The 27500-nt window shown below is 48.3% G+C and overlaps 1 protein-coding gene across 1 annotated transcript in view; it reads left to right on the forward strand.

Moving 5' to 3' along the window:
- LOC133125237 (diacylglycerol kinase beta) overlaps positions 1–27500 on the forward strand; it is an 82229-nt gene that overhangs the window by 37226 nt on the left and 17503 nt on the right. Inside the window, 5 exon segments of the mRNA XM_061237002.1 lie at positions 1135–1209; positions 3328–3413; positions 5561–5650; positions 8131–8291; positions 20155–20219. Of these exon segments, the coding sequence (XP_061092986.1) occupies positions 1135–1209; positions 3328–3413; positions 5561–5650; positions 8131–8291; positions 20155–20219 (477 nt within the window).

Raw genomic sequence — 27500 nt, forward strand, 5'->3', positions numbered from 1 at the left:
AGGTCTTGCCAAAAGCATTGCCACGGCCCAGACATTCAATTATCACAATAATGACACATTCTATTCCTGTCTGTTATTATCGCTGTTTTATCATACAATTCTCAATGAGAATGAGAGGAAGCCGTTTATCCCAAAGTACTGTGAACGAGAAAAGGTTTTATTTTCCCTTCTCCTTGTCTTCTCGTTGAAGATTAATTTTAAAAATGAACAGGCTGAAATCACCCCTCTATGTAATGAGATGTGATCAGGGTTAGAATGGTTCTGTCTGACTTTGTGATGTTCATGTCTTTGCATTCATTACCACCGTAAGCAGTGTGTGTTTTTAAAGTGAACACAGTAACACAAACATGACAGAGTGCATTATGAAGACTCCACATAATGTAGCATACACTTGTCAAGGACATGGGGACGTGTGTGTGTGTGTGTGTGTGTGTGTGTAAATCAACTGTAAGTCGCTTCGGAAAAACACGTCAGCTAAATAATTAATATAATGTAATATGTGCATGATCGCTTTTGATTGACTGACAGACTGATTGATTGACTGACAGGATAATTGATTAACTGACTGAGTGATTTATTGAGAGATTACTTGAGTGACTGAATGACTGATTGACTGAATAATTGATTGATTGACAGATTGATTGATTTTCTGGCTGACAGATTGATTGAATGACAGATTAACTGATTGGGTGTATCCTCAGGGTCTTGGGGAAGTACCTGTCTGTGTGTTGTGTGTGTGTGTGTGTGTGTGTGTGTGTGTGATTGTGTGTGATTGTGACTGATTGAGTGTACGTATTCTCAGGGTCTTGCGGAAGTTCCAGTACCTGTCTGTGTGTGATTGTGTGTGATTGTGTGTGATTGTGACTGATTGAGTGTATGTATTCTCAGGGTCTTGCGGAAGTTCCAGTACCTGTCTGTGTGTGTGTGATTGTGTGTGATTGTGACTGATTGAGTGTACGTATTCTCAGGGTCTTGCGGAAGTTCCAGTACCTGTCTGTGTGTGTGATTGTGTGTGATTGTGTGTGATTGTGACTGATTGAGTGTATGTATTCTCAGGGTCTTGCGGAAGTTCCAGTACCTGTCTGTGTGTGTGATTGTGTGTGATTGTGACTGATTGAGTGTACGTATTCTCAGGGTCTTGCGGAAGTTCCAGTACCTGCTGAACCCACGGCAGGTCTACAGCCTGGACCGAGGTGGACCAATGGCTGGGTGAGTCACATGACCTTCCTGCTCACCTCACAGGACGTCTCATTGGTCCGTCCTCTGAGTGCTGATTAACCACCCCAGTGTCCTGCAGAGAGGGAGAGAGGGAGGGTGAGAGACAGGGAGAGAGGGGGAGAGAGAGAGACAGAGAGAGAGGTGAGAGAGAGAGAGAGAGAGAGAGAGAGAGAGGGAGAGAGACAGGGAGAGAGACAGGGAGAGAGGGGAGAGAGAGAGGGAGAGTGAGAGGGAGAGAGAGAGGGAGGGAGTGAGAGAGAGGGAGGGAGAGACAGAGAGAGGAGAGAGGGAAAGAGAGATGGAGAGTGAGAGAGAGAGAGAGGGAGAGAGACAGGGAGAGAGGGGAGAGAGAGAGAGGGAGGGAAAGAGAGATAGTTGTGTATCGAGAGTGAGAGGGGGAGGAGAGGGAGAGAAAGAACAAAAGAGGGCGAGAGATAGTTTAGCATAGAGAAAGGAGAGAGAGGTGTATTACTGTGAAGTCCTCCCTCACTTTCCTCTTGCCATCACTCTCATTACCCACGTCCCCCTGCGGTCGTGTCCGAGGCGCAGTCTGTCCCCAGCGGTACAGAGGCTAATCCGCCACACGGAAACCGAGCGCTCCTCTAAACCAGGAGGAGGTGGAACGGCTCCAGCGTCTCCACGGGGGATGTTAACCTCCTTTACTGAGAGATCAGGGGTGTCCAGGTTCTCCTGCGAAAATTAACTGTCCCGCTTCGTCTGTGTGCTGGCATATTGGGCTCAGATTAGGTATGGTAAAATCCATCCGTGTCCCACACAAAGGGGCATGGCCTGTTGTTTCCTTCATCTTTCCCGTGGAAACTGCACGCCAAAAACAGACCCTGCCAGAGAAAAGAATAAAACTAAATGTTCAAATGATCCAGCTCACACATGGAGTGTGTGGTACGGTGCTACACACTCAACCCACACACGCGTGAGGACAAACTGTGCCCTGGTACAGACACACACTGAACACCTCATTCAGAAACACACTGAACACCTCATTCAGAAACACACTGAACAGCAGGGCTACAGACACACTGAACACCTCATTCAGAAACACACTGGACACCTCATTCAGAAACACACTGAACAGCAGGGCTACAGACACACACTGAACACCTCATTCAGAAACACACTGAACACCTCATTCAGAAACACACTGAACAGCAGGGCTACAGACACACACTGAACACCTCATTCAGAAACACACTGAAGAGAGTCTCCTTGCTCACCACAGAAGAAGAAAGGAGCGGGAATATGGAGGACTGCTGGCTTTTGATCATGTGATGGACTGTTATGACTACCAGCACTGGTGTTGTCTCATTATGCTTTCGCTAAGGTGTTTAGGGCTTGCACCTACCCCGTTACTAATTACTAATGTAATGGTGCGATGACACGGTGTTTGGGTGAGGAAAAGGCTGCTCTGATTGGCTGTTTAAGGGCTGGGATCTGGAGGGTCTCTGAGGCAGTCAGAGAGGAGGGGAGCTGTGGCAGGCCTGGAGCACTCTGTTCCCGTGCGCACAGAAACGTGCCACATAAATAAAGTTTTACTGACTCATTTACTTTGTGGGTCGAATATGTAGCTGGTCTCGGTCTGGGGTGGTGTGATAGAGTCTATTTGTCTTTACCTTGTGTGATGGGTAGGGTGTGCTTTTTGGTGTGTTTAATTAATTCATTAATTCTTTCATTATCCTAACCCGCTTATCCTGAACAGGGTCGCAGGGGGGCTGGAGCCTGTCCCAGCATACATTGGGCGAAAGGCAGGAATACACCCTGGACAGGTCGCCGGTCCATCGCAGTGTTTAATTAATTGAAAGAATGCAAATGAAATAAAATAAAAATATGCAGCTGGTATTCTAATGAGCGCCAGCAGAGGGCGATGTCTGCTGCTCTCAGACCCTGCAGGGGGATGAAAGGCTCGGCCCCCCAGATGAAAGGCCTTTTGAAGGAGACAGTTCTTACAGGCTGGGCCAGGCGGGGGGGCGGGGGGGTCAGTGTGACCGCGGTGATGAGGGGGGAGAGGCCACACCCTGGTCATGTGACGCCCTGGTGACAGTGCTGTTCTGAGGCGTGACTGCTCCCCCCCCCCCCCCCCCCCCCCCCCTCCAGGCTCAACTTCTTCCACGACGTTCCGGATTTCCGGGTGCTGGCGTGCGGAGGGGACGGGACCGTGGGCTGGATCCTGGACTGCATCGGTACTGCCGCCTGAGTCCGCCCCCGAACACGCCCACACTCAACACTCACCACACTCAACACACTCACCACACTCACCACACTCATCACACTCATCACACTCACCACACTCATCATCACACACTCACCACACTCACCACACTCATCACACTCACCACACTCATCACACTCACCACACTCACCACACTCACCACACACACACTCACCACACACACCACACTCACCACACTCACCACACTCACCACACTCATCACACTCACCACACTCACCACACTCACCACACTCATCACACTCACCACACTCATCATCACACACTCACCACACTCACCACACTCACCACACTCACCACACTCATCACACTCACCACACTCATCATCACACACTCACCACACTCACCACACTCACCACACTCATCACACTCACCACACTCATCACACTCACCACACTCACCACACTCACCACACACACACTCACCACACACACCACACTCACCACACTCACCACACTCACCACACTCATCACACTCACCACACTCACCACACTCACCACACACTCACTCACCACACACTCACCACACTCATCACACTCACCACACTCACCACACTCACCACACACTCACTCACCACACACTCACCACACTCACCACACTCACCACACTCATCACACTCACCACACTCACCACACTCACCACACACACACTCACCACACACACTCACCACACACACTCACCACACTCACCACACTCACACTCACCACACACACTCACCACACACACTCACCACACTCACCACACTCACCACACTCATCACACTCACCACACTCATCATCACACTCATCACACTCACCACACTCACCGCACTCACCACACTCACCACACTCACCACACTCACCACACTCACCACACTCATCATCACACTCATCACACTCATCACACTCACCATCACACTCATCACACTCATCACACTCACCACACTCATCATCACACTCATCACACTCACCACACTCACCGCACTCACCACACTCACCACACTCACCACACTCATCACACTCATCACACTCATCACACTCACCACACTCATCATCACACTCATCACACTCACCACACTCATCACACTCACCACACTCACTCATCGTGCTCGATTGATCTTGCCTGGTGCAGTTGAGCCACCGAAGGGGACCAGAAGGCGGGGTTTGCACTTTACACCCGAGGCTTTCACAATACACCAGGCAACCTCAGTGAAATGTGTTTGAATCAGAAACAATCATCACATTGAAGTCCAGCCACATGAAAATCTGCCCCCAATAGATTTTGCCACAAAGCAACAACGACAGGATATTATCACTGCTGCAAACACAAGCAGCATGTTGTGAATAAATGAATGTGAAATCTGTATCTGTACTGTGTCTGAGTGTCACATGCTGAGTCCTGGAAGTATTCAGAGAAGATTGACCGCCTTTGAAGAGATACACGCTTAATTTTATTTCATGTGAACATGGAGACTGTTCCTACACAGAGCAATCACAGTCTTTTTTTCATCCTGAGTAGACAAAAGAAATGTGCTTAAAAATTTAATTTATGAAAATTTGAGAAAAGAAAAATTAATTTAATACAATCCAGTATGACTTCCATGTTCTTGCATTCAGCTGGGCATGGTTTTAGAATTATTATTGACAGACTGAAGGATTGATTTGCATGACCTAGTTTTTCTGAATATATATGGATTCTCTCCCTCTCTCTCTCTCTTGCTCTCTATTCAGTTCAGTTGAATATGCTTTATTGGCATGACAGATTTGCGATTGTACTGCCAAAGCTTGTTAGATGAAAAAAGGGAACATGACAATATGGAGAAAAAAACACAATATAAGTAGCAATAAAAAAGTAACAGTAAAACTCTCTCTCCCCCTCTCTCTCTCCTTCCTTCTCCCTCCATCTCCCCATCTCTCCCCCTCTCTCTTTCCTTCTCCCTCCATCTCTCCCCCTCTCTCTCTTTCCTTCTCCCTCCATCTCTCTCTCTCCCTCTCTCTCCCCCTCTCCCCTCTCTCTATCTCTCTCTTTCCTCTCTCTCTCCCACTCCCTCTCCCTTCCCCCCCTCTCTCTCTCCCTTCCTCTCCCCCCCCTCTCTCTCTCTCTCTCTCTCTCTCTCTCCAGACAAGGCTAACTTCTCCAGGCACCCCCCTGTGGCCATCTTGCCCCTGGGCACGGGGAACGACCTCGCCCGCTGCCTTCGCTGGGGTGGAGGTGAGTGACAGGGCGGGTGGGGCACAGATAGGGGGCGCTGTGGGGCCTTCTGGTTCTGATTCACCAACCCAAACCCGCTCCAATGAAACCCACTCATCCAAAGCCATCTGTTCTGGGCTGGGCACGGCGGGCCTTATCGGTACCTGCACTTCAGTCCAACCTCGTTTACATGATCTGTCGTTTTTAGCCACCTTCCGTGATGTCGACAGCAGCTGATAAATGTTCTGGCTTTGTAGCGTTTTCATTGTGGTGTGATTTGCGAGTGAATGGGTCGCGGTGCGTTTGGCTAATTAGCTGATTGAGGCAGGGTCACTGGAGTTGCCCATCCCTGTGCTACGCTGCTGGGGAGAGCCGTGGAGAGGTCGCTGCGCGTCCCCTGTGTTCACACACTGCAGGGGCTGCTGCCATCCGCAGGGCTGGAAACATCCGGAATATTCCCTCTCCACCGTGCACTGTGGGAGAGGCTGACCCACACACTCACCGTGTAGATTAGGCTGTCTGTAAATACACCACCGGGTTTTATTGTGCCACTTTACACTGCTGGACATGCTGCAGAATAAACAGAGGGACGTTTGGCTCATTTTCTGTGTATTTCCAGTAGTCGACACGTTGTCTCTTGAGGTTTAAGCAGTCATCTTGTTCCTACTATTTCATAATAGCCTCATTCTTAGAGTGTCAGCCCTGAAACATTGGTCTGATATTTCAGGAACCTGAAAACATCCACCTTAGGGTAACGGCGATATGGTAATGAGAAAATTGTGAATGGCTTGAAAAGCTGAAAACATGAAAAGGTTATGCGGTGTGTGTTTGCATCTGTGCGTCACACTGTGCGTGTGTGTGTGTGTGTGTGTGTCTCTGTGTGTCTCTGTGTGTGTATGGACCTATGTGTGTGTGAATGTGAATGCGTGTATGTTTGTCTGTGTACCTGTGTGTGTGTACATGTGTATGTGTGCGCACATGCGTGTGTCTGTGGAGGATTGAATGATGTCATCACCCATGCTTAGCTCATAGGGACACAGCGCTGGTGTGTGTGTGTGTGTGTGTGTGTGCGTGTGTGTGTGTGCATGTGTGTGTGTGTATTTGTGCGTGTGTGTGTGTGTGTGCATACATGTGTGCGTATGTGTGTGTGTGCGTATGTGTGTGTGCATGCATGTGTGCGTATGTGTGTGTGTGCGTATGTGTGTGTGTGTGTGCATGCATGTGTGCGTATGTGTGTGTGTGTGTGTGCGTATGTGTGTGTGCATGCATGTGTGCGTATGTGTGTGTGTGCGTATGTGTGTGTGTGTGTGCGTGCATGTGTGCGTATGTGTGTGTGTGTGTGTGCGTATGTGTGTGTGTGAGTATGATTGCATGTGTGCGTATGTGTGTGTGTGTGCGTGTGTGTGTGTCCCTGAGGACTTCAGTGTGACATCCCCAGCCACAGATAATGATCTGAGGGCCATGATGTCACCCCACCCTGGTATTCATTAAGGTAATTACAGCGTTCCTTCCCAGGGGGCCGTGGGGCCCGCAGACCCAGAGCACATGTCCGGAGGTCACCGGTTCATTGTCATGGCGACATGAACCAGGTTGAGACCCTCATGAGCCGTAGCCTATGTGCATGTATTTCCTTTTTAAAAAGCCATTTCAGTGATGCACACAGTTAGCCAGCTCCCCGGCAGCTAGCGCTGGCTAACCCCACTCAGTGTGGGGACACTTTCTGATTGGCCAGTATGGGGAGACTGGCAGCAGTGCTGGCGTGTGATTGGTCACAGGCTTGCTTCGGCTGAACAGAGCAGAACGTGTCACGTGGTGTTAGGTGATGTTTTGCTATCCACTGAGGTGGTTAGCTCACTCTCTGAGAAGATGGTAGAAACTAAAGCTCCAATCTAATACAGAGAATAAAGTAATAATTCCCAAATAGGCAATCATGTAAGCCATCAAGCAACAGGGCTAGGGGCACGGCTGAAGAGAACTCTGGGTAGAATATGTCTCAATTTGAGCTGTGTGACTCATTTTCTCTCTCTGTTTCTGCCTCTCGCTCAATTCAATTCGGTTCAATTCAATAGGATTTATTGGCATGAAAAACCTGTACTATTGTGTTGCCAAGGATGTGAAAAAAGGAACACAGCAACATGGGAAAAAAACCTCTCTCTCTCTCTCTCTCTCTCTCTCTCACACACACACAACCTATCCAAACCATGCGTGTGTGTGTGTGTGTGTGTGTGTGTGTGTGATCAATGTGTTAGGGGAAGAGGATGAAGGAGGTATTCTTATTTTTTTCTCCTGATTTTGTAATTAGATTTTCATTAAAGGACATCAAATGTCTTGCTCTCTCCCTCTCTCTCTCTTTCTCTTGCTCTCTCTCCCTCCCTCTCTCGCTCTTTCTCTCTTCCTCCCTCTCTCTCTCTCTCTCCCCCCCTCTCTCTGTCTCTCCCCTTCTCTCTCCCTCTCTCTCGTTCTCTCTCTCTCGCTCTCTCTCTCTCTCTCTCTCTGTTCAGGTTACGAGGGTGGGAATCTGCTGAAGTTCCTGCGGGATATTGAGCACAGCACGGAGATGGTGTTGGACCGCTGGAACATCGACATCGTCCCCGACAACAAGGAGGAGAAAGGAGACGACGTGCCGTACACCATCGTCAACAACTACTTCTCCATCGGCGTGGTGAGGCCCAGAGACCAGCGTCTTAGTCTCGTAGAACAGCTCCATCACTGTGGTGAGGCCCAGAGACCAGCGTCTTAGTCTCGTAGAACAGCACCATCACTGTGGTGAGGCTGGAGACCAGCGTCTTAGTCTCGTAGAACAGCACCATCGCTGTGGTGAGGCTGTAGACCAGCGTCTTAGTCTCGTAGAACAGCACCATCGCTGTGGTGAGGCTGTAGACCAGCGTCTTAGTCTCGTAGAACAGCACCATCACTGTGGTGAGGCCCAGAGACCAGCGTCTTAGTCTCGTAGAACAGCACCATCACTGTGGTGAGGCTGGAGACCAGCGTCTTAGTCTCGTAGAACAGCACCATCGCCGTGGTGAGGCTGTAGGGCGACACACACCAAGTGCTTGCACTGCAGAAAAAGTCTCAACAAGTGCTTTAGTCTTGTAATGGGACATAAAATCTTGTTTATTTCCTCTCAAGTGGAAAATATTGGCTTGTTTTAAGTCAGTTTTACTTGTCAAGCAAAAATTATCTCACCCCATTGGCAATCTTAGGAATATAAATAAGGTTTTAATACAGTAAGACTAAAATGCATGTTTAAGATTGAGTCATTTCTTGGTTTTTTGCAGTGTGTTACATCACCCACTGACAATGGAAAAGTGTTTTGGCCCCTTTGCCCCCTTATCGAGCACACCTGCAGGACTCACCCACGCTCAGCTCCAGTAGAAAGGGCCAGACTGGCCCTGTCTGCATCTTAAAGCGTTACCTGTCAGGCCAGGGCCACTGTGCACTGTGTACAACAAGCCCAACGAGCCGCAGGCTGACAAGCCGATCCCAGATGCACAGGGATCATAGATCGCTCTGTTGGACTGGCATGAGCACGCAGTATGAATGCCCCCTGCACTCTCCTGTCCTGGGACAGCAAGCCCCCCCCAAACCCCCCCCCCCCCCTCCATGGCCACAAGCAGGGCCTCATTTTGTGTATGTACACACACCGCAAAAAGCAAACAAATAAGCCAATCTTAACAACCATTTTATTCTTTTTTCCAAAGGTTGCCAATGAGGTGAGACAGTTTGACTGATTTCAAGAATGACCAATGTGGAGAGACAATTTCTCTCGTCAAGCAAAAAGTAACTTAAAACAAGCTGCTATTTTCTGCTCGAGAGAAAGAAATATGATTTCAGGTGTCATTACGAGACCATGGCACTGGAACTGACTCTCTCAGCATTTTAGTCTTGTAAAAAGATCTTTTTTCTCTCTCTGAAGTAGAAAATATTAGGTTGTTTTGAGTTCATTCTTGCTTGACAAGATCATTTTTCTTATATGGTAAATATTGAGATGAGATTCCCTTGACAAGTGAAATTTTCTTATTCCATTGGGAAATCTTGAAATGAGTCTAACTGTCTCAACTTATTATATTTTTGCCTTACTTAAAAAGTTAAAAAGTCAAAGAAATAAGATTATAAGTCTCAATATGTCTTTTTGATTTTTGCAGTGTGCCCATAGTTTTCAGAAGAATTTCTCAAAGTGTTGTGCATCAGCATTAGCATTAGCGGTATTGAATTCTCCATTTCATGGACTCCATAACGGCTTAAGTGGGTTACAGAGGAGACACCTGCTGGCTCGAGTAAAACAATTCTCACATTCATCTGGTTAATCCGAGGCCAGCCATTACGCACGCCGGCCAAATCCAATTACCGCCATTCTTCTTTAACGGCGAAAAAGCATCTGAATAGCCACTTTGTGGTTGCCGGGCAACCTTTATCTCTTATCCCCTAATGCAATAACCGCGGTGGGCGCACGGTGAGGTCACACACTGTCTCCGTGAATAACCCACATGCCCAATTTAACTCCTCAGGAGTGTGTGTGGACAGCACCGACGCCTAAGCTGCAGTTAAACACCAGGCACAGTGACGGAGTCTGTGCTATAAAATGGGGGGTGTTTTCGATCCGGGATGTCGGTCGGCCGAGATGCCGTTCTACGGATGCAGTAACAGTCGTTCAAACAGCCTATTTGTGAACAGTATCAAATAATATTACAAAATAATATTGTGTCATCTTCAGTATGGTGTGGCCGTTGAGTGAAGGCAGTTGAGTAGAGTTGCAGACAGGGGGGGTTGCCTGTGGTGGTGGGGCAGCGTGGCCTGGAGTGGCGTGTGCCTTCAGTGCGGGCCCTGCAGGAGGTGGCTGTTAGCACGCACGCTACCCGTCACCGCAGGGACATTTCAGCGCACTGTGGGGAGCGTGTCTGAGCTGGGGCTTCCGTTTCTGCAGTGCCAGTTTAAAAACGGCAGTTTGGTCCAGCGGGTTTAAAAACGGCAGTTGGTCCAGCGGGTTTAAAAACGGCAGTTGGTCCAGCGGGTTTAAAAACGGCAGTTGGTCCAGCGGGTTTAAAAACGGCAGTTTGGTCCAGCGGGTTTAAAAACAGCAGTTGGTCCAGCGGGTTTAAAAACGGCAGTTGGTCCGACGGGTTTAAAAATGGCAGTTTGGTCCAGCGGGTTTAAAAATGGCTGTTTGGTCGGACGGGTTTAAAAACGGCAGTTGGTCCTGCGGGTTTAAAAACGGCAGTTGGTCCAGCGGGTTTAAAAACGGCAGTTGGTCCGGTCAGGAACATGTCTAAATGGGGAGAGCTGTCGTCTCACGGTGAGAAAGGGGGTGAGTATAAATAGGCTCCTGCGATATGGGTCGTACACCGAACCCCAAAAGAGGGAGGTCCCTCGAGGGAGCTTCCCCGATACATAAACAACATGCCAGGACTCTCTCCCTCCTCCCTTTCTTTCTCTCTCTCTCCCCTCCCCTCCCTCCCTCCCTCGCTCCCTCTGGACATCCAGGTCCTGACCGTGGAAAGCTCCGGAAAGCCTGCCTCACCCCCCCGGGCTCGTGGGTCATGTGACCTCCCTCGTGACCTTTGACCCGAGGGGTCACATTGCTGGTGCGTGTGTTAAAGTGCACTGGGTGCACAGTGACAACAGCACGTGTTTCCCTCTCTCTGCCCTGTTTGACCTGCCTGCCGGTCTCTGGCAGGGTTGTCAAGTTAGCAGTTTTCACGACAAATTGGGCAAAAGTTTAGACTTGAGTTGTGGGTAGAAAATGACTAGCCGCAGGTCCCAGTCTGGGTCATTATTTAGGAGATGTGCAGCTGTGGAGAAGGTGAGCTCTCTCCGACTGTCAGACAGCACAGTTAAGATGAGAAATGCCATCCATTTACCGTTTAGTTAAACGGGGCAGTTGTTATGGTGCTTGCCCCCCCCCACACTGGCCTGCCATCCTGATACCCCTGTGATGCCCCTAATCCCAACACAGAGGCATCAGTTGTAAAGCGCTTTGGATAAAAGCGCTATATAAATGCAGTCCGTTCCCCATTTACCATAACCCATTTTGTCCATTAAACCCCACAGTGATGGTGATTATTCCTCCCATAAGCCCCCATCCAGCTGATAGATTCATGATGTCACAGGACGTGTAGTGGAGGCAGAAACTCAAGACCAGGCCTCTGACACTGTTTGGCTTTGAGGCACACTAAGCAGTACGTACACTTAGGGGCAGGAGAAGGCGTGCATTGCTGGGCTGAGTGGCCTGTTCTCGCTGGTACGTTATGTTGTTATGTTATGTTGTGTTATGTTATGATTAACCAGCAGGTCATACGCAGGTCTCAGGCCATGAATGTTGCCTCTTGCCTGACCCTGGTCTGTCAGGTTCGTGTCGGAGGTTTACTCACTGCCAGAGTGTGGGCTCTGGCGTCACAGTCAGCCACTTCCGGATTTCATTCTCCGAGCCGCTCCGACTGTCAGAACCCAGAGAGCGCGGTGCTGCTCCACACAGCCCACGCGCCGTAATAATACCGCTCTCCAGTTCTGGGTAAAAATAGGAGCTCACACTCTTATTTCTGGATGTTTCTAATCCGGGCGCACGTTCAGCCGCTGCGCAGGTGAACGCGCCGCTCCGTGCCAGGGGCATCAGAGGAGCATCAGAGGAGCAGCGAGAAGCAGCGAGGAGCAGCGAGGAGCAGAAATACCCGCCGCTGGTGGGCGGGGGCGCGGGGGCGCGAGTCGGCGGAAGGATTAGCGGTTAGCGGTTAGCACCGCGGCGGTGTTATATAACCCCGCCTCCCTGGCCTGGCACCGGCTTCCCTCCACCCGCCACTCCCGCTGGGTTGCCGCAGCGTTGCCGGGAACGTTACGGAAACGTTACACTGCGGTGGGAATGTTACGGGAACGTTACACTGCGGTGGGAATGTTACGGGAACGTTACACTGCGGTGGGAACGTTACGGGAACGTTACGGGAACGTTACACTGCGTTGGGTTGCGCTTGCTTGGCACTGGCCGCCATTTCCGGCGGCGCTGCGTTGCAGGAAACGTTATGAGAACGTTTCACTGTGTCACAGTGCCTGCAGCATTCCCGCAATGTTGTCTCCTCATGACTGGAAACGTTATGAGAACGTTTCACTACGTTACAATGCCCAGCGTTCCTGCAAGTTTATCTCTGCGCTGGAGGGAACGTTACTCTAAGACTCTTACACCCCGGTGGGTGGACTGAAGCTTAACGAACACTTACACACATACACGACAAAGGCCAGCATTTCCGTTGTGCTGCATGGCAGGGCACGTTGTGAGAGCGTTGTGAGAATGTTAAGCTACGGCGGGTGAACATAATTGACAAAGCCCAGCATTGACAGCCCCACGCAACGTTGTGCCTGTCTCTCTGTGAGGGGGGGCTGTGGGGGCTGCGGGCGGGGCCGGTGGGGGGGGGCGGGGGAGCAGAAGGAAAGTTGGAGGAGCAGGACAATGAGCAGTTTGTGGTTACAACAGAGAGATGTTTTTGTGAAGGGGGTTTGTGTCAGGATTCCACATTGCCACTGTTTCCACTCAAACACGTGACGCTCGTGACAGATTTAGACGCTTCAGGCCGTTGTCTGGAAACGGATGAATATGTGTGGTTGTTATTCCAAATAGATAGAAATCTGCCAAGATATGATATCGGCCTAGTGTCACAGATTAAGCCTAGTCCTAATAATAGATTCAGATTTAGTCCAGGACCAAGATTAATCTGTGTATGTGAAACCTGTCAGACCATTCTGTATATATTTAAGGAGGCCCTTGTATATATATATTTTTCTCCGGTACTAAATATTTTTCATATGTTACTGTTTGCTTGAGAAGTCCAACAGTGACATAACATAAATTAGCCAAACACTCTTCCCTCATTGGCGTTATTGTTGTCTTATTGAGCAGTAAAGTAGTAAACCATGTTTTAAGTGTGTGTGTGAGGGCTGAGGTACCTGTGGATGGTGGGTTTGGCCTGCGCTCCGTGTCGCGCGCAGATGGTCGCACGTTCGGGGAGGCGATGACTGCCTGGTGTAAATGTGGGCCCTGACTCATGCGTGCGATGAGGTCATCTGGAGCTGAATATTCAGCTCCGTCGTCTCGTTCAGTGTCACATCTTCTCAAGGCCGGGTTGCCATGGCGCCGCGGGTTACATCACCGGCACGGTGCGGGGGGAGGTTTCTCCCAAAAACGAAAGGGAAGGTCGAAGGTCGGGGCCGCAGAACTGCGTGGAGCCAGAGCATGTCTCTCTGTTAGGGTTCATCCTCACAGCACATTCAACCTAATAATAATAATAATAATCATAATCATAATCATAATCACATGATATCACAATAGGTTCTTTAAAATGTCAAATGCATTAGACGATACTTCTAATAGAACGTATGAAAGGAAATGCTGGTATTGTAATCATCTCGCTGGTGACGTTACAGATATTGCGTAACATCAAGGCGCTCTGCACATGAACACACAAACTGTAGAAATACATTAGATGGGATATCTGCAGCTAGATGACTATGATACCAAAACATCTATTTCATACTTTCAAACAGAATGTAAATTAAGTTTAGTCAAATGCGTTTGCATTTTAATGAATCTTTTGTGATTAATACTTCATGATTTCATATCTTTGATAAATCACTTTTTTTCCATTTTTTGAGTGGTTTTATTCAGTGGATGTAGTCAGCCATGTACCAGTTCCAGAATCATTGGCATCATTGATAAATATGCACAAAAAATACTGTAAACTAAAACAATAATACCATAAGCTTGACATAAGCTTTATTCTCCAACATGCACAAGGTGGTGTGCTTTATTCAATGGAGTCAGCTCCCTGTCTCTCCCTCTCTCTATCTCTATCTCTCCCTCTCTCTCTCTCTCTCTCTCTCTCTCTCCCGAGCGACGTTCACACACGCGGCCCCCCGGCTCATAAACCGCACACGCGTGTGCGCGCAGGTGAGACACGGCTCCCGTGTCTGCATCGGCCGCAGAATCCTCCGGAAGGAGACCGTTCCGAGGAACGCCGGGAACGCTGGAAACCGGACCGGCGTTCCCGCGGCCTGCAGGGAATCTGCTCCTTCCTCCTTGGCCGGGACCCCGCTTGGACCGGTCGAGTTGTTTTCCTTAGAGGCGGTGGGTGAGGGGTGTTTAGGGGAGGCGCAGGGTGGGTCTTGGTGCTGGCTTGTCTGAGGCTTTCCGTCTCGGGTGTCAATAACTTATTAATCCCGGCCGGTTTTGGACAGGCCGCCCAGTTTGGACTCTGGCTGTCCGATGCGCGTTAGTGCTGGCTCAGGGAAAACCCGGACCCTGCTGTTTTTAGCCAATGGGGACTGGCGGAGGTTGGGGCCAGTGGGGGGAGGGGGGGGGGGGGGGGTGGTTTGGGGGGGGGCATTAGCGGTTGGCATGTGCTGAAGGTCACAGGAAGTATCAGTGACAGGAAGTCCAGGGTTGCCAGGCGCGGGCTGGGTTACCACGGTAATGAATGTCCATGCTGAGTGACACCTGGCTGGGCTAGGAGAAAAACACCCCGCCACCCCACCCCCCTCCCTCTGGCCTCCGCCTTATTTGTGTCTACTAGTGCTGCTCAGTCAGAGCTGAGGGACTGTGATCTGCTTTTAAACCCTCTCTGGTGTGACAATGCAAAAATGTTCTTTACCTAACATTCAGTCTCACTTTAGAATAAGATCCGTGCATTGGCATTAGCTAATGTAGTTGTTGACATAAATTAACGATGTACAAATATATTAGCTAGTTAGTTAACTACATTAATTAATGGCAATTCATGGAACCTTATTGTGAAGTGTGATCTAACATTCTAATGCTGATGTCACAATCACTTCTGGCCATTGAAAGCAAGTTGAGTTCTAGAACACTGACTTGGAACTTTGAACAGAAAACATTCCAAAATGTCTACCGTCTTCAGAGGATTTAATGGCACCTCTAACAAGTGATGTTGTGATGGAGCTGCAGTCTGGAGTCGCTGAATTGAGGTTAAACCCTTACTCAGCACAACCCCGCAGCCCAGAGCAGCCCTACTGCACATCTCCCAGTGCGGTGTCACGTGAAAAGGGCTTGTGATGGTTTATTTATTCTTTCCTTCCTTCCATCCTTCACTCATTCACTCACTCACTCACTCACTGGCACATTAGGCAGTTTCCTGTGTTTGTATTGCCAATTTGCCAACTAAGCCACATTCAGTTTGGCCTACTTCTTCATTGTTTGGTGCAACTTCAGGCACAAAATGGCGGCCAGGAATGGCCATTGCGGATCTAGATATACTCTTGATATAAATCAATAATAATTAATGTCATTTTCATAAGGGCGATTCAGTCGGCAGTGGTGATTATATTAGACGTCGGTGGCGTCCAGGCGTGGCAGACAGGAGGCTGTCAATTGGCCAGGCGGCCCGGAGAGAGGGCGTGGCCTGCTAGGTTGCCGTGGCGAGCGGTCTGACGGACAGGGCCTGAGAGTTTGAAGGTCAGGGCCATCGCCCTCGTCAGCAGAGCTCCGGGAGGAGAGCGGAATGACATCGCCCGCTTTGATGTCAGGCTGGTCAGGGGGGCTCTGCTAGGCCTCCCGCCCCCCGCCCCCCTCACCCCTGTTTTCTGGGGCACTCTGGGGCACTCTGGGGCAGAAGGCCGGAGGTTTCTGGCACTTTCTCTCGCGACGTGCGAAAGCTCAAACGGCGGGATGAAAACAGCCCGTCGCCGTGCCGACGGCGGTAAAGAGTCGGGGGCTGTCAGGGAGTTCGCCGGGCGGGTAGGGAGGCCCGAAGGTCAAAGGTCACTGCCGCTAACACCCCCCGAGCCTGCCCCAGATTCGCTGTGTCACATGCCTCTGTTACAACAGCAGTGCGCTGCACTACAAAAAACAAACAAGCCAGTATCTACGAGCATTTTAGAACTTTTATTGGGACTTAGAATCGTATTTTATTTGACCTTTTTGTTCAATAAGACAATGAGGTGAGACAGCTTGACTCATGTCAAGGTTTGCCAATGGAATAAGAACATTTCACTTGTCAAGCAATTAGTAATATTTTTTAACTTGAGAGATAAGTGTTTTACTTAAGTCTTATCAGAAGACTTGCTAAGACGGAGGTTTTTCGCAGTGGGTCTCTCTGCTGATTACAATACATTTGAGTGGAGCTGAAATGTTTCATTTTTTGTCTCTTTTTATAACGTCTTAGCGAATCAAGCTCAGTGACTCTGGTAGACCTGGAACGTAATTCTCATGTCTTATAGTCCTTTTTCATAGCTGTACTGTCCTGTAAGGTTCACAGTATCTGCATGTTCACCCCTTAAATGTGTAGAGAGAGAGGAAGAGAACAGTCAGCATTCACAGTATTTCCAGTACAGGGCAAACTCATGTTTGGTTTTGCGTCGTAAAAAGAAAATCACCAGATTGTTGAGAGTTCTGTTTTAAATTATTGGAAACGGTCCAAAGCAAATTATCACCATGGACGGACATAATGCTCCCATTAGTTCATGGCTGCCGTTGTTGAATCGCAGCTGTTAACAAGTGCCGTTTATGAGACAGGATGGCCTTTAACAAGCACGGCCATTTAGATTTCATTTATATTACATTACATCACAGTTATTTAGTTGATGTTTTTATCAAAAGTGACTTACAGTTGATTTCACTAAGCAGGGGACAGTCCCCCTCTGAAGCAGTGCAGGGTTAAGGGCCTTGCTCAAGGGCCCAACTGCTGTGCGGATCTAATTGTGGCTACACCGGGGATCGAACCCCCAACATTCCAGGTCCCAGTCATGTACCTTAGCCACTAGGCTACAGGCTGCCCAATTCTGCCCCATTAGACTGTAGGGTCTTTCCTTGGTTGTTTTTGGCTTGGGTTTATTCCTCACGAGGAGGGTGTGGCATACAGGTGTCCTGAGGTTTAAGGTGTGTCTGATAACGCTGCAGGATTGGGGGGGGGGGGCGCAGAGACAGCGACAGCAGCATCATGTGTACGGGCTGGCTCTCTTTCACTCACCCGTCAGCCTCAACAGGGATCAGGGATTATATTTAGACTTGAAGTCTTATTTCTGCTACTTTTTTGCTGAATAATACAAAAAGAGGGAGTTAGACAAATGCAACAGTAACTTAAAACAAGCTGGTATTTTCTGATATAGCGAGAGAGAGAGAGAACGTTTCTAATTAAGAGGCTAAAACACGTGTTGCGACAAACAGACGTTTTTTCGGGAGGGCGACCGCAGCACCTGCAGTCTGGCAGGAAGTCGCTACTGGTGACACGACCGCCCGTCCAATCAGGCGGGAGAATCTCGCGAGGCCGTCTCCTGACAGCCGGCAGGCCTGCCCCCCCCCGGCCCGTGAGAACAGGCGTGTAGGATGTGGTGGGCGACGCGTTCGGCACGGATCCCTACCGCACGGGCCTTCCTCTCTAAAAATAGGCGCTCCGCTTTTAGCCATCCATTCATTAATATTCTCCTTCTGTTCCAGCGCCGGTGTTTCTGAACGCCGCGGTGAGCTGGGAGCTGTGAGCTGGGAGCGAGCAGCACACATTCCTGGTGTTAAATCGACTCTGACAACGTTAACGCAGCTTCCCACAGCGCGTCTGTCTGTCAGTCCGGCCGGGTCGGCTCCGCTACGGGCCTGACGGACACGCTGCGGTTTCAGCCGATGTCCACGGGCATTGTTGTCTGCGAGGAGGAAGGAAACGAGCAACTGCTACAAAAATCAGTTTAGGATAATCAAGTGGGCTCTGAGAAATGAAAGTATGGTGGGAAACAATTCTATTGGTCACGTTGTCTGTTTGTTTGTGACTGTAAAAATAGAATTTGTGGTCAAAATTGCTCATTTGCATTGGATCAAAGTGTCGCTCCGTGTATCTTGGTGTCAAAGTAAGACAATAACAAGATTGCATCTTAGCTTACATGTGAAGGATAGTGCAATAAGGGCCGCTGATTTATCTCCATTGCGGACCTTATGTAATGTAATGTAATGTAATGTAATGGATTGGTTGCCACCCAATCAGTGTTCTAGAACTCCGTAGTGTTCGAATCGCCCGTAGCCACAGTCCAATCACACGTTTGTGACCTCACGCCAAGGGTTCGTGACCTCTGTGGAGAGAACAGACTGTCTCAGGGGTTGCTGGGTAGATGAGTCCAGGGCACAGCCTGTTCTCTGGGACCGCATGCAGCCCCTGTACATAAACCTGTTGACTTGTTTTCACGCAGGTTGCCACCGTTACTCACATACAGTACGTGTTGTAAAGAAATAAAGGCCACGTTTTGTTTCAGGCGTTCCTCTACCCTTGTGATGCAAACATTTAACCAGTCCGACAAGAACTTCTTCTGTATGTGCAAAACACGTCCCCATGCTGCAGTGATCTGTGCGTGTGTTTGGTGTTTTCAGAATCATGCCTGTCCCCTGGTACAGCCTGGCGTCTCCTAAATTTGTGTCCGTTAGCCTCGAGAACACAATGATCTGTCTTCATTTACTGATGTGCCACCACAGACTGTGGAAAACATATGGACGTCACCCACTGACTGTCCATGGACCTGTGGAAAGCAGGGGAAGTGCAGTGTTTGCTATGTTATGCTATATGGGCATGAAGTCTACAGAGTGTGTCTCCACTCGCCACGTGAGAGAGAGTGACGTAATCTGTCCCTGGTTTGTCCACAAAGTCTTGCGACAAACAGACCTTTTCTAATAACACAGTTACACAAAGTTAAAAAACTTGCCGCATGGGGAGACATTGAATGAAGAAAAAAAAAACAATTGCGACTACATTTTCTCGTGGGGAAAATGTACGGACTGTGTATTTTCACCATATCGTTACCATTGAATTACATTGAAGGGCTGAAACACCCACTGGAGCTAGTGAGCAGCGTCTCAACAAGACCAGGAAATGAGCTTCAGAAATGAGCTTCAGAAATGAGCTTCAGAAATGAGCCTCAGAAATGAGCCTCAGAAATGAGCTTCAGAAATGAGCCTCAGAAATGAGCCTCAGAAATGAGCTTCAGAAATGAGCCTCAGAAATGAGCTTCAGAAATGAGCTTCAGAAATGAGCTTCAGAAATGAGCTTCAGAAATGAGCCTCAGAAATGAGCTTCAGAAATGAGCTTCAGAAATGAGCCTCAGAAATGAGCTTCAGAAATGAGCTTCAGAAATGAGGCCCGGTCGTGTCCGTGTGTGTGTGACTCACAGTGGCTTTGCCCAATGGGAGCGGCTCGCTCGCTGTTCGGCGCTGAAGCGGAGTTACGGCATCGTTCCCCCCCTGGCCGCCCCCGGGTCTCGCAGGCCGGACTCCCGCAGATAAGACCGTTTGTTCACGGTGCCGCTTTTCTCCAGCGCCGCGTTCCAGGGCTTTCAGGCCCAAGCATCGCACCCTGAGGCGGCGGCCATTTTGTCCTGGCCCTGCCCCGCGGCCTGCCCTGCTTAGTCTAATCACGTTTGTTTTGATGATTTGGATAAAAGCGTCGGCTACAACTGCAATGTAATGTTATGCTATTCGAACACAACCGTGCTGTGGAGTGGGAGGATCAGTCATGTGACCTTCGTGCAGTGACATCACTCTCTGCTGCCCCCTACAGGACGCCTCCATCGCACACCGTTTCCACCTGATGAGAGAGAAGCATCCGGAGAAATTCAACAGCAGGTGAGAGAGAGAGCGTGAGAGAGAGATGGAGAGAGAGAGATGGAGAGAGTGAGAGGAGAGAGAGGGAGAGAGAGTGAGTGAGTGAGTGAGTGAGTTTTACAAGAATGTGTTTATGGTATCTTGTATGTTGGTTCTGTTTGTAAACTTTATTCGTGTGGCAGACATTCTGTTCTGTTTCAGCGGCAGATGGAGGGAGAAAGGGAGGGAGAGTAGGAGGAGAGGTGGGAGGATGGAGAGGAGAGGAGGAGAGGAGGGAGGACAGCAATCGCTTTGTGATACAGGCTGAATTTGGCATGTGCTGTGTAACGAAACGTATCTATGGCAACCGTGCCCAGGTACCTTTTTTTAGTGTTTTGTATTTCGGGATTTCTTTTTTTAACAAACTCTGCGTAACTGAATGATAAAAACTGTTCTGCCCGGGTCTGACAGGCGAGAGAGAGCTGAATATACTCTTCTGAAACAACGATGCTGCTTCCGGTAGCCTATATGCTCAAATGTCAGGGAGTGAAAAAACGTGCTCACTTGATAAAAATTGATTCATTGGCTGTGAATAGAACCTATTTTTAATTTAAAAGAGAGATCGATGAGGCAGTCCATGGTGATTGTATTGATCTTTTCCTGTATCTGATGCTATGACATGTGCGTCATCGTCAGCAAGGTGTCCGCCGTATTCCGTCACGTTTTTAATCCTGTAGATTCTCAGAATGGAGGCTCTGGGAAGTGTCTGTAGAATTTATGGGAATCCTCAGCGAAAAAAGCTGAATAATATTTTGCTGACAGTGTGTGTCATCGTGAATAGTCAATAGCAGGACCTTGACAATGAATGAATGCGTCATTCTGGTGCTGTGGACTTGCCTCCCCCTGCCTCTGACCTGCACACGAAGCTGCACACCACAATCACCTGCCCAGGTACTGTGCCAAGTACTCTCAGCTCCATAATGTTTGGGACAAAGACTTTTTGACTTATTCTTCTGTTTGACTCCACAATTTTTAGATTTGTAATCAAAGAAATCGCACATGGCTAAAGCTTCCAAATGAAATCGTGGGGATTGAAGGTTCAATAAAACATGCTGTAATTGAATGAAACATTGAAACCAGAATGTTTAAACGCCCCTTTAAATAAAGCTGAGAATCTGCACTTTAACCACACATGGAATTCAAGCCAAATCAAGAAATAAATATATCTTTCTACCCAGACTAGTATGCATTTGAGTTATTTTTAGGCGTTTCAGTTTGGGAACACGTTATGTGCTGCTGAACGTGTCGGTGACTGGGGTCGTGCGGGATAGCACTGTGTGCAACAGCCCATGACACGGTCCAGATGGACGGTCGTGATAGAAACACATGGACTGCGCTCCGCTGGTCCTGTGCCGTAACGTTACACCAGGAGCGCGGGGGACACACTGTGTAAGTATTTCAATTTAATTTCTGTCGATTTAAATAAGTTTAAAATGGACGAATCAACTCCAGCGAGAACGCCCTACGTAACTGTGCAGAAAGTGTTTTTCAACTTTAACTCTTAAACGAGACAAACTACAGTCATGTGCAGAAGTCTTAGGCACCCTAGACTTTATTATATATATATGTTTCGATTTTTGTGTGTGTTAGTATAAAAGAACGCATTTCAGATTTCCAAATATTCATTTTCCAAAAGATAAAATTTTACAGAGACATTTTTGTATTTCAGTTTAAAAAGACATATTACATATTACTGTAAGCAACTGACTACTTTTTATATAAAAACTTGATCAAGGCTGTCTGAGATCAGAAGCAAGGAGCCAACCAAAGTCTGCAGAAGAACTGTTCTCCAACATGCTTGGAACAACCTCCCTGCTGACTGTCTTATGGAACTGCAGGACAGTGTTGGCTGATCTCAGAGAAGTGATACAGTTTTAATGAAGGGTGATCAAAAAAAATATTGATTTGATTCAGTTTTTAACTATTCTGCCAAATGACTAAAATGTAATGTGAAATGTATAGTACGTTTATTTAGGATAGTTCATTTCATTACTTTTGAAAGAATCTTATCTGTACAGAATGACAGGTGCCTAAGACTGTATTTCTCACCGCTCAATATTTCACCAATAAGCCCCTTAACAAACAGAAAAACAATAACAATCTCAAAATACACAACCAAAACCCCCGCACATAAAAATAGAGCAAATGTGAGAGAGAGAGATAGAGAGGGAGAGGGAGAGCTGGAGGAGAAGAGGGGGGGAAGAGAGAGGGAGAGAGAGAGGGGGGATGGGGGGATTGGGGGATGGGGGGGGGCAGCAAGCTCACTATGAATAAAACATCCTGATGCAACATTATGCAACGGGTTCCCTGTAAAGGTGTGAGAGGGGCTGGCTGACGCAGGTTAAACTCTCGGCTGAATTTCAGCTCCTGGGTCTCCTTTCCATAACTATTGACCTTTTTGCTTAGTCCATTTTCAGTGTAACTAAGAGAGAACAGCCAATCAGTAACTAAGAGAGAACAGTCATTTGGTAACCGAGTGAGAACAGCCAATCAGTAACTAAGAGAGAATAGCCAATCAGTAATTAAGAGAGAACAGCCAATCAGTAACTAAGAGAGAGAACAGCCAATCAGTAACTAAGAGAGAGAACCACCAATCGGTAACTAATAGAGAACAGCCAATCATTAGCTAAGAGAGAACAGCCAATCAGTAACTAAGAGAACAGATCTGTAACTAAGATAGAACAGCCAATCAGTAACTAAGAGAGAGAACGGCCAATCGGTAACGAAGAGAGAACAGCCAATCATTAGCTAAGAGAGAACAGCCAATCAGTAACTAAGAGGGAACAGCCAATCAATCACTAAGAGAACAGATCTGTAACTAAGATAGAACAGCCAGTCAGTAGCTGAGAGAGCAGATGTGTAAGTATGTGGAATAGCTGGGTACAGACACGGGGGCAGTGTGGGTGTGAGGCACATGACCCCGGCCTCTCCCCCCCTTTGGTTCGTATCATTATGAGGCCCTGGAAGTGGTGATGACTCACGGCTCTGTGTGATCTGTATCTGCGCGGTCCAGACATCAGGCCGATCGGACTCTGCCCTCAGCGAGGAACGCGGGAGGTCACCGCACGTGGCCTTCAGCACGGCCCTCTGGGACTGAACGCGGCGGTGGCTAAATTGGATTAGGTTTTTAAGTGCCCTCCTTGTGCCGTGATGTGCAGATTTGCGCCGTGTTTCCCACGAGGAGTCTCGGCAAACACAGACGTGTGCTTGTCTGCAGTTTGCTCGTGTGTGGATGATATAGCGTTGCTATGGCTAAAGCACTGAGTTTGAATGGCATAGCTATGGTTGATATGCTATGGATAGCATTGCTACACCTGATGCACTGAGTTTGAATAACAGCGCTACGCTAGGTACATTGCGTTTGAATAGCATTGCTGCGCTAGGTGCACTGCGTTTGAATAGCATTTCCCTGTGGGACCTGCAAGACATTCCTGTTTCAGTGACAAATGAACCTGCAAATCTTTATTGCATGTGGCCGACTATTAAGTTACGTAAGTGCCTCCAGTCATTTTAACGGGAAAAAACATGGTTTTGTCGCTGTGGTGATGCAGGTCTGCTTAGAGCATCTGGAAAATGTCAGGACATCTCTGTCAATCATAAATGAGAGGAAGACTTTTGTTGACGTAGCTGAAGAGCTTGTTGCAGATGTTTGCATAATAATTGGTTGCTTATTAATCCGATCATCCTCCCAGTGTGACAAAATGAATTAGGAATGACTAACCTCCTCTCCGGTTAAGAAGATCAAGGAGTGTTCTCACATTGTTTAAATTAATTTGTTCTGGTTTGCAGTTCTGTGTTCATCATAACCCTGCAAGTGTTTTTAGTCTCATAATAAGACTTTTTTTCATTAATTTTTAAAATATTAGCCTGTTTTAAGTTACTGTTTGCTTGGCAAGTTTTACATTTTCTTACCTCATTGACAAAGCGTGGAATGAGTCAACCTGTCTTTCCTCATTGGCAATATTTTAAACTTATTTAGTAAAGTCTGAAGATGGGTATTAAGATGCTTGTTGTAGTTGAGAGGCGTGGGATATTGTGGACACGTCACAGAGTCGCCCTGGGCTCCTGCCTGGCCTGAAGGAGAGCGCTGCTGTGGCTGAAGAGTGTTAAAACACTTCAACTGTGAGGCCCTGCAGGACTGCAGATAGAGTGTGTGCCAGTGCCCTGTGTGACAGCATCTCTGTGTGACAGCATCTCTGTGTTACAGCATCTCTGTGTGACAGCATCTCTGTGTTACAGCATCTCTGTGTGTTACAGCATCTCTGTGTTACAGCATCTCTGTGTGTTACAGCATCTCTGTGTTACAGCATCTCTGTGTTTCAGCATCTCTGTGTTTCAGCATCTCTGTGTGCTACTGTCTCTGTGTTACAGCATCTCTGTGTTTCAGCATCTCTGTGTGCTACTGTCTCTGTGTGACAGCATCTCTGTGTGCTACTGTCTCTGTGTTTCAGCATCTCTGTGTGACAGCATCTCTGTGTTTCAGCATCTCTGTGTGCTACTGTCTCTGTGTTACAGCATCTCTGTGTGCTACTGTCTCTGTGTGACAGCATCTCTGTGTGCTACTGTCTCTGTGTGCTACTGTCTCTGTGTTGCAGCATCTCTGTGTTTCAGCTTCTCTGTGTGACAGCATCTCTGTGTTTCAGCATCTCTGTGTGACAGCATCTCTGTGTTTCAGCATCTCTGTGTGACAGCATCTCTGTGTTTCAGCATCTCTGTGTGACAGCATCTCTGTGTTACAGCATCTCTGTGTTTCAGCATCTCTGTGTTTCAGCATCTCTGTGTGCTACTGTCTCTGTGTTACAGCATCTCTGTGTGCTACTGTCTCTGTGTTTCAGCATCTCTGTGTGACAGCATCTCTGTGTTTCAGCATCTCTGTGTGCTACTGTCTCTGTGTTACAGTATCTCTGTGTGCTACTGTCTCTGTGTGACAGCATCTCTGTGTGCTACTGTCTCTGTGTGCTACTGTCTCTGTGTTGCAGCATCTCTGTGTTTCAGCTTCTCTGTGTGACAGCATCTCTGTGTTTCAGCATCTCTGTGTGACAGCATCTCTGCGTTTCAGCATCTCTGTGTGACAGCATCTCTGTGTTTCAGCATCTCTGTGTGACAGCATCTCTGTGTTTCAGCATCTCTGTGTTACAGCATCTCTGTGTTTCAGCATCTCTGTGTTTCAGCATCTCTGTGTGCTACTGTCTCTCTGTTTCAGCATCTCTGTGTTTCAGCATCTCTGTGTGACAGCATCTCTGTGTTTCAGCATCTCTGTGTGCTACTGTCTCTCTGTTTCAGCATCTCTCTGTTTCAGCATCTCTGTGTTTCAGCATCTCTGTGTTACAGCATCTCTGTGTTTCAGCATCTCTGTGTTACAGCATCTCTGTGTGCTACTGTCTCTCTGTTACAGCATCTCTGTGTTAGAGTGTCTGAGCCCTAAACAGTTTTTTGCGATGTGAACTCCCCTCTCTCGGTGAAATGTGAGCCAGTAACTGATGCGTGAAACTGACAGAGCGGAAGGCCTGGGACTGGATCTTACCCTGGCAGCGAGTCGCTCTCTGCGTGTTCTCCATCACGACCGGCCTGTGCGCTGCAGAAAGACCCCGTCTTAACAAGTCTGATTTACTTCACTCAGGTGCAACATATTCGCTTGTTTTAAGTTACTGTTTGGTTTGATTGACAAATGAAATGTTCTTTTCTTGAAATGAGTCAAAATGGTTGTGTCTTATTAAGCGTTGGCTGTGTACCTGTGTTTCACCTGGAGGGCACGCCGGGAGTGTGTGACTGCTCTCATGTTGGAACAGCCTGAAAGGCCCGGTCAGACACTTAACCCTTTTAAGAGTGGGCTTTATCTGGAATGTTCTTTTCTCGCAGAGCTCTAAGTCAGTGTTCTCGTACACCGTTGCCTTCGGTTACCGGTAGTGACTGTGACATCAGCACTAGAATGTTCAGGGGTTGTTCCGTTCAAACCACTCGTCTGTGATTTTGAAGCTCGATGATTAATACAAGATCCACTGGCACAGGCCCCAGATTTTGAAAATCCATTCAACACAAGGCAACACGTCGGTGCAAAAAACGGAGATGAACACATGAGTACGTTGAGTGGCTGAGATGCAGACTGAGACAAAGAGCCAGAAAGGACCAGGGGGATAGGGGTCACCCACAAGCCCTATACAGCCACTTAAATCACCCTGTGAGTCATTCCCTTCAAAGAGAACCTTACACAACCATGCCCCGGCATTCTGCATATTATTTCCCTCTGCTGAATGGGGTCTGTAGGTTCAGACCTCTCGAGTTTGTGAGCACAGCGGCGTTTTGACATCATAGTGCAGTGGTGAATAATGTTGGGGGTTGCCAGTTCAAATCCCGAACGGGCTCCTGGCTTTGTATCCGTGCCCAAACGGAGGCCGCAGGAAATAAAGGCCTTTTGCCGTTCAGCTCCTTCGTGTGTGAGGTCACAACAGTGCAATGAGATAGAACGTTATTGACCTGAACATTCTAATGCTGATGTCACACTCACTACTGGTGACGGAAAGCGGTGGAGTTCTAGAACACTGACATTCCAAATAAGCCTACTCTCTTCAAAGGATTTGCGGGCATCTATCAAAAGTGCACAAATAATGCAATATTGTGACTTGACGTAATATTGTTACGGAGCGTTAGTCTTGATCTGAAAGTCAGTAGGGACACAGGCTTCAGGACGCAGTCCTGAAATTGGACAGAGCAGTGTGTGTTGGGCAACGGAGGGCGTGTCTGCGCTGGGCTGCCCGGTCTCATCACCCTGTATTCCTGCGTTCGCGTAAACTGCTGTGACTGCGAGGCACGCTTGAATGGCCGGCCGTTTATGCGTGTGCGTCAGCCGGCGCGACCGCTGCGTGTGAAGCGGCAGAACAAGCTGGCCCCAGGGACTGGTGGCCCTACACAGGACTGGCCCCAGACCTGCTCCCACACGAAACACCATCTATACAAATCTGAATTATGTTGCCCGCTCATGGATTTATGCCAGGGGCCAGGGCAGAATGGGGTTCGTGAATTCGGGGCTCAATCTGTCTGTGATCCCTGGGGAAAAAAACTTAATATTTACCTTTAATTACCTTTAATTCTCAGAACCGGCCAGTGGGAGTCTATCCAGGCAATGCTGCTATGGCAACATAGAAATGAATTAATGCATTTAAAAAAATGATGGTATATTAAAATGTTGACATTTGGTGGTGGTTTTGGGGGTTTGAGGTTCCCGCAGTGCCCCACAGGGCCCAGAGTCTGTAGGGGCAGCCGCAG

This window comes from Conger conger, chromosome 3, assembly GCF_963514075.1.
Source record: "Conger conger chromosome 3, fConCon1.1, whole genome shotgun sequence".
Classification (NCBI taxonomy): domain Eukaryota; kingdom Metazoa; phylum Chordata; class Actinopteri; order Anguilliformes; family Congridae; genus Conger; species Conger conger.